The 8,266-nt window shown below is 33.6% G+C and overlaps 1 protein-coding gene across 1 annotated transcript; it reads left to right on the top strand.

Annotated features, from left to right (window-relative positions):
* Positions 1–1,111: 1,111 nt before the first annotated feature.
* On the top strand, positions 1,112–5,890 carry LOC107839724 (N-terminal acetyltransferase A complex catalytic subunit NAA10). The gene is made up of 2 exons (XM_016683343.2): positions 1,112–1,579; positions 5,490–5,890. The coding sequence occupies exons 1-2, from the start codon at positions 1,280–1,282 to the stop codon at positions 5,754–5,756; spliced, it is 567 nt and encodes a 188-aa protein (XP_016538829.1). The 5' UTR covers positions 1,112–1,279; the 3' UTR covers positions 5,757–5,890.
* The last annotated feature ends 2,376 nt before the right edge of the window (positions 5,891–8,266 follow it).

The following is an 8,266-nucleotide window of genomic DNA, read 5'->3' as shown; positions in this document are numbered from 1 at the left end:
ATTGCAAAATTTGAATATACATATGAACGAACATGAGTAGTCCGAATCTGAGAAAGTCAAAAAATAAAAGTGTTCAAATTTTGCAACAAACTAATTTGTTTTTTGTTTTTTCTTTTAATTTTTGTTCTCTTCCTTTTTTTTTGGGGGGGGGGGGGGGGGGGGGGGATAAAACACAACTTTGTCAATTCTATGAATTTTTTTATTTATATCGATAAAATATTGGTGTCACATAAAATAACTCAATTTGATAGTCATACGACTTTATAGATTGATTATAAGATTATTGGACTATACTTCAACAGTATATTATTAGTGAGTGAATCTTTTTTTTTTTTTAATTATTTAGGCCTTTTGCTAGAATGTCATCGTAGTTATTCTTTTCCTAAACAAATATATACGTGATGGTTTGATTAGACTTTTTGATTTTTGAAAAATTAAATTTTAAAACTAGCTTCTTGTTCATTATTTATAAGAATTTTTTTTTTCTTTTTAATATAATATATTTCAAATTACGAGAAGACCATTTCATAAATTTAATGTTGTTTAACATTTGGGCTAAATTTCAATAAGACCAATATCGTAAATTTATTAGTTTTGTTAATAATAGCGCGAAGTATGGATGAGACCGCTACTTATTTTATAGGTAAAGTAACAAAACATGCACATTAACTTATCATATTTACATAAATATTCACCCTTACAAAGTAATTATAAAAATCTTAGCTAATTATGTATCTTCGTCGGATTGTCGATGAGCTAATTATGTATCACGACAGACCCAAAATAAAAAAAAATATATCAAAAACTAATTATATATCTTTTACAAGAAAAAAATGTATCTTCGTTGAATGCAGTATGTATCATGACAGATCCAAAATCGAAAAAATATATCGGGAACTAATTATGTATCTTTACAAAGAGAAAAATGTATCTTCGTTAGATATATCGGGAGCTAATTATGTATCTCGACAAAACCAAAATCAAAATTTCAATAATTATATAAAATATCAAAATTTTCTATAATTAAGGTTCAAACTGTCGATTTTATAAGTTTGGCATGGTGGGTAATTTTGTTTTTATAATTGTTTGGGCACGTAATTTAATTTAGCCAACAACTTCCCTTTTGACTGGATTGGGCCCTTCTCTATGAGGCCCAAATTGAAAGCCCGAAATAAAAGCCCAAATTAATGACCCCCCCTATCAACTCCCAACCAACACAATTTCCCTTCTCGGATATCACTCGAAACCCTAACAATCCCTTGAGCTTAAGATTCCAGAAATGGTGTGCATACGAAAGGCAACAATAGACGATTTACTTGCAATGCAAGCATGCAATTTGCTATGCCTGCCTGAAAACTACCAAATGAAATACTATTTCTATCACATACTTTCATGGCCACAACTTTTATACGTTGCTGAAGATTACAATGGTAAGATTGTTGGATATGTGTTAGCTAAAATGGAAGAGGAAACTACTGAGTGTCATGGACATATCACTTCACTTGCCGTTGTTAGGACTCATCGGAAACTTGGTTTGGCTACTAAGCTCATGACCGCTGCTCAGAATGCCATGGAACAGGTATTAATTTAATTTTTTGAAATTAAACAAAAATTGATGAAGTGATTTAGGTCTGGATATTTTATTTCTAAAAGAAAATTTGTTGCAATAAGTGATTAAATCTGGGCATGGTGCAGTTGCAGCTTACCGAGGACATGACCATAGATAGAAAGGTGTGGACAACGCGAATTAGGGTAGAAGGTCAGTAGGTAGTAGTGTGTACATATTAATAGGTAGGAGGGCATTGTCTTGTTGTCCTTAGTAGTAGTCATAGGATTACTACTAAACGCATAACCGCTGCTCAGAATGCCATGGAACAGGTATGGTTTGTTTGTTATAGGAATAATTAACTAGTTTGGTTGTGGATATTAGATTGGTAGGAGAGTGTTGTGATAAGTAATTTAGTTTTGGAGATTGGATAGTTAGTTTATTGTTGTGTGAAATGGATGTATGGTTCATTACTTCATTTGTGTATTTGTTAGCTAGAATCAGTGGCGGAGCCACCTTATGATTAGGAGGTTCATGCCTTCGACGGAAAATTATACTAGTTATGGTTAAAATTATTTTTTATGTATATATTATTGATGTTGAACCCCCTTCGGCTAGTTCGTGTGCCTACTTTTTTCAATTTTGAACTCCCTTAGTGAAAATTCTGGTTCCGCCAGTGGCTAGAATTGGATGATTATATTTGATCGTGAATGTAGTTTTAGGTTACAAGTGAAATTTTTGGACCTTTTTGTTGTTTCAGAGTGTGGGTTGCTCACTATCAGTGTCAGGGTTGAGTTTTAGATATTCCAACTCGCCGCTTTATGTTTTGTTCAAAATCTGGATTTGAATAATGGTTTTCAGCTCAAGCATGGACTTGACTAGTTTAGTCTAGAGAATGGGATACAATGGGAAAAGTTCATTTAGGGAAACGAGTTTAAACTCAATGGGGGTACGTTTCGGTTCGACATCGGAGAATTTGCTTTTTTTATTGGATTGAAGTGTTCTAAAGATGATAACACTATGTATGCCCATGTTGCTCGGACTCTTCAAAAATGTCGACGGATGCGTGTCGGATCCTCCAAAAAATAGTGTATTTTTTAAGGATCCGACACGGGTGCGGCGCCATTTTTGGAGAGTCCAAGCAACTTAGGACTGTATTTCAAACCGGATGTCAATACATTGTCAAAAGAGTATTTTTCACAAGATGGGGAACAATCATTAATGAGGGAGGGTGTGCTTGATTGCTTCAGGAATTAGGATTGGAAGTTGCAGAAATAGGATTGGAAGTCGAACGAGGATGTGCTGAGATGGCTATAATGGTATTGTCAATTATTTTTGAATCTCAGATGCTAATGATCATAGCATATTAAAAAAAAAAAAGATTTTGATATGGTTCAGAGTTGTAAATGATTACATTCTCAGGACGATGATGAATAACCTGAGGATATCTTCAAATTCTTTTTGGTTAAGCTATGATCATTATCATTTGAGAATAGAAATGTATGAATGCAATTATAGCCATTTTCAACATATCTTCGTTTGATTTTCAATCCTGTTTCTTGAAGTGATTAAGCACACCCTTCCTTTTTATTGATTTTTCCCGCCTCCTGGGAAATACTCTTTCATCAGCCTATTGACTTCCAGTTTGTCATACACAGTGTTATCATATTTAGGGCACTTCAATAAAATAAGAGCTAATTCTCCCATGCCGAACTGCAATATAAAACCATTGAGTTTAAGCCACAACTCTTTTTCACGACTAGAGAGAAGCATGTATAGGCTGATTCTAAATCTTGAAAGGAGGCAAATTGAGGAAGTAACCAAAACAGCTATCCTGAAGCATCTGTGATCTGTAGTTGTGTATCAGTCGAGCATTGCGATATAATGCGGACAATTTTTGTGTTGGTATGGCAACTAATCCTGTTGTGGAAATGTCAAATTTGTGGTTTTAGATAGATGTCACCAACCTCATTATGAAAAGAAATAAGTGAAAAATAATGAAACCAAAGAGTTTGAAAAAGATTGTAAAGCATATATATACATAGTTTATACAAAGACTTGAAAACCAATATAGGAATTACCTTCTTTTTGGCTTTACTCTACTATGCCTTGAGCAGGAATCCGCTTCTTTTTATGTTGAATGCCGATCTGCTTTCACTATTGTCATCAACCTTTCGCTTTTTCGATTTGACACCAGAACTCACTTTGTCCACGTTTACCACAACAAAAAAACTTCAGATTCCCTTTACCTTTATCAAGTCTATTATCTTTGGCGTTACTCTTTCTTGCTTTATCTACGAGTTGGTCCTTCGAGTGCTTCTCTGTTGGGATGTTTAGCGATGTTTAGCAGGAGAAACAATGTCTCAAATCGTCATCATCATCAACTGTCTTCTCACGGTGATTAGGTGAAACCGTTTTTGTGTACTTTCTGGAAGACAAAACAGTGCTCGTAGCAAAATACTTAAAACAAGCGTTCCCAAAACCAACATATACCCAAAAAGAAACCAGATGCTTTCATTTAGCGAAGAAGAAACTAAAAATCAAAAGGTAACCAAAGTATACCAAAGTGAAAATAGCACAAATGACAAAAACAAAATCGCTACAATGCAATACTGATAGAAGCAAACAGGAGACTTACTTCGAATGAAAAATGGGAGTACCAAAACCAAAAGAAAACAGAGGAGAAGAAGCAACCAGTAGAAATAGAGTCCTGTTCACGGATGAAACGAGAATTTTCCGTGGACGGGAAATGGCTCAAAATGGTCCTTAACGTTCGAGTCTTGGTTCAAAATAGTTATGCAGTGGAACTTAAATAGTTCTTCAACTATACAGAACTAGTGCGCTTCTGGTCTTTGACCAAACAGAAATATTAAAACTAATATATTGTTTCCTCATTCATTGTAACCTTATTTTCACAGATGAAAGAATGACCTCCTGATATTGAAGAATGAAAATGTCACAATGTTAAATGAAAGAAATAAACTAAAGTGCTAATGCTGTCAAATGCTCACATCCCTTTATGCTTTTATTGATTTATTAGTTATTGTATCATCTGGTAATTAATTTATTGTGGTCTCAAACTGTATTATATTGGTTTTTATCTTAAAAATTTTCAGACTTTTTCATAAAATCTAAAGTATCATTAGATTTCGTTCTTTTCCAAAATGAAAACAAGAAATGCCAAAAAAATTACTTAGTAAAACTTAAGAACTTAACCATCAATGGCATTCTAGCACTGATGTATAGTGACTTACCAACACTATCAGTAACCACAACCCTAAATACGTCACTGTACTTACACTCTTAAATATTCGGTCTTGCTCCTGCTCAACCTTAGCCCTTTAGACTCCAGGTATCTGTCTCCAACCTCCAGCTTAGCATTAAATCCGTCGCGAGTCTCGTCAGTCAGAACTATTTCATTTGCAAATAACATACACCATGACACCTCACCTTGAATTTATCGCTTCAATGCCTCCATCACCAAGGCAAATAAAATTAACTATTTTTGGATCCCTCAATTTGTCGTAACCCTTTTGAAACTGTTATAACATCGTCTCCACTAATTAGTTTCTCTTTACCAAGGAGCCCCATCGACCTACCCTCTGGTGCAAATGAAAAGAAAATAGAATTTTTGCCTGAGTGGTGGAAGGTGATGCTTAAGTTTACAACTAATGTATAGAAGTTTCTGGTAGTATGTGACTCTAGTAGCAATGTAATTAGGTACATATTACTGGATTTCTAAGGCGTTGAGTTACAGTTTTGGAACTTATTCTGATCATATGTTCATTCTGTCACTGTTATTCCTTGTTGATTCTATAAGGGCTTAAAGTTAAAACAAAATAGAAACATCTTATTTAGCAAGCATATTGTTTGTCTTGATGCAAAAATGTTCCTCAAGTTGGGATGATACTAACAATAAGGACTGGTTTTGCTTTTGGTAAAGGTGTTTGGAGCAGAGTATGTGTCTCTGCATGTGAGGAAGAGCAACAGGGCTGCATTTAAGCTGTATACAGAGACATTAGGATATAAGATTCATGATATGGAAGCCAAGTACTATGCAGATGGGGAAGATGCTTATGATATGAGGAAGGAATTGAAGGGCAAGAAGCACCACCATCACCACCACCACCACCACCATGGTGGTGGGTGTTGCTCTGGTGAGGTGAAGTTTGTACCAAAGGAAGGAGCAGCAGAAGCAAAAGCAGTGTAATTGTGGATGTAAACTTTGGGACTTAGAAATTGCCCCGAGTCAATTTGCTTGCAAGAAATATATGTTACTACTGTATGTTTACTTGAAACAACCACACTGTTTTAAGGTTTGATTAATGCTTTTGGTTTTTATGATATTCTATTCACCCCTCACATCTTTTTTCTGAGGAGGATGCATGTACTGAAACTGGGCATTTTTGCGTTATGGTTTGTCGTAGTGGAGCACGATTGGTGGTTATGTCATATAACAGGTACATGCTAAAGAGGATGTTGGACAACTCGTTGTTCATGAGTTGCATTGTCAATTTAATAGTGTTTTCTGGCTGATTTTATATTCCCTTTTGGAGAAAAGGAATGTTGAACAGCAGGTTACTCATTGCTATGTTCAGAAGTGGGTGGAAAGAAACATCTTTTCATCATTAGCTCCAAAATTAGTTCCTACAAACTATTGAACTATGAATTTCCGAATGTTCCCATCTTGATTTAAATAGTTGCAGTATTTTTTTTATCTTATTTAAGTATATCCTATACAAACTTCATATTTATTGTCACTTGATCAAATTAGTTTAAGTATTCTTAGCAGTTTCTGAATGATTAAGAGTTAAATAAATTTAGTTAGTAAGATGATATTTAGTGTCCCAAGTCCATGCACTATGGAAGCTTCTCTTAAAAGTAAGCACTCCATCTAATTAAGAAATTTCTTTTGGACATGGAAGTCCACTCTAGGCCAAGGAATATTAAACTAATCATTTTTCTATGATGTTGAAAAGACAGTTTGATTCAAAGCAGGTTAGAAATTGCTCTGTGAGAATCTGATTTGGTAATGAATTAATATACCTGTTATACAACTTTTCTCATAAAGACTTTCCTTCTCTTGATTACGGAATATCACCTATTAAGAATCTCTTTCTTCATTTGGTGGTCTCATTCTGCTTTCTGTTGCATCCAAGTTTCAAAACCAAAATTGGACATGAATTTTGCCTTCTGATGATCATAGACTTGAGATTATATTATATTGTGATTCTTCCAAATTGAAATGATGCAGGATATTTATATCAAACCAATGAACGTAAGACATGTCTTGAATAAACAATTTTGAACACTTTATCACAGTTAAGTTATATGCATTTTGAACACTTCATCACAGTTAAGTTATATGCATTTTCACTTTAATTCGTTGATTCTCTTATTGTTTGAATCATCGAATTCTATGGTTAACACAATTAATAATTGACTGTACTTTTCGAAAGCACATAAGATACAAATGTAAAGTCACAAATGGAGAGATGAAATACGTTGGAGACTTGGACAAGGCAACTACAAGAATGAAGAAAGAAGACCTTTAGATTTCTTAAATAAGTTTAAAACTAATGTAGTTTAGTACACGTCTATCTTTTGTCAAAATCAGGGTACCATATAATGCTATTTACTTTATGGTGTCCTTTTTGCCAGCAAATTTGTCTAAGGTGACAACGTATATTTATTTCAAGTTGTCACTCTCATTTGTTGGAACAATAACAATCAATAATTGAAGACTACAAGCTAAAAGACCCAAAGGTTTTTATTTCTCAAATGACAACTACAAAAAGAGGTTATGTAACTCTTATTTTATTTGCATGTTATGTTCTTTTGCTTTTGACTATTCCAATATTCAATCTTTGGTCCTTAACTTAAAAGTTCTTGTTCCTCTTCTTGCAGTATTACCTCATTAGGTCCCTAAAAGTCATCATCTTCTTCTTCTTTTTCCTAAGTACTACTTTTCTCATGTTTCGTTTTTAGGAAAGGTCTTTCTTGTATTACAAAAAATATATATATATATATTAAGCAGAAAATGGCAAAAGTGTCCGTAATAAAAGTATTTATGTTCAACTTATGCCTTATGACTTATTTGGTGCTTCTTCATTTAAATAAGTACTAGATCTATGTGATAACTAAACTCGTAAATATGATAACAAGCTGATTTCACAAGCTTATACGTATATTGAAACACCCTCATAGCAATCCAAAAAAATTATTAGTCATCTAAATTGTACAAAAAAAGAACCAATACGTTACACAATCTTTAATGTTTCTTGCAAATCGAGCCTCCGCTGAATGTTGAAGTATATGTATCACCCATTTTTCCCTATTTGCATTTATTAGTTGAGTGACGATTTGCTAAATTAACCCATTAAGAGAAAAAAAAAAAACTCAAGACCTAGGAGCAGTTGATTTTTGTCCTCTATATTTGTGGCTAAAAAAATCCTGATCTTTTTGTTCAATTATTAACCAAACTGGACAAATAATAAAAACAAGCTCTACTGGGACTTGCCTGTGGCCTAACAGAAGCTAATAATGAGAATAATTTTTTTTAAAAAAAAAAAGAGTAGTTCTAACTATGAAATCTTTCCATTTAAATTAACTATTTTCTTCATACGTCCCATTTTTATGTGTAGTTATTTTTTTGATCCGTTCAAAAAAGAATATTATCTTTTCTTATTTGGTAGCTTTTATTGGCATTATTCCCAGTTT

The sequence above is a fragment of the Capsicum annuum genome, chromosome 1, assembly GCF_002878395.1.
Source record: "Capsicum annuum cultivar UCD-10X-F1 chromosome 1, UCD10Xv1.1, whole genome shotgun sequence".
Classification (NCBI taxonomy): Eukaryota; Viridiplantae; Streptophyta; class Magnoliopsida; order Solanales; family Solanaceae; genus Capsicum; species Capsicum annuum.
This window is presented reverse-complemented; position numbering and strand designations above follow the sequence as displayed.

Coding starts and splice junctions, on each gene's coding strand:
- LOC107839724 (XM_016683343.2), top strand. CDS start 1,280: ATGGTGTGCATACGAAAGGCAACAATAGACGATTTACTTGCAATGCAA. Junction 1,580..5,489: donor CTCAGAATGCCATGGAACAG/GTATTAATTTAA, acceptor CTTTTGGTAAAG/GTGTTTGGAGCAGAGTATGT.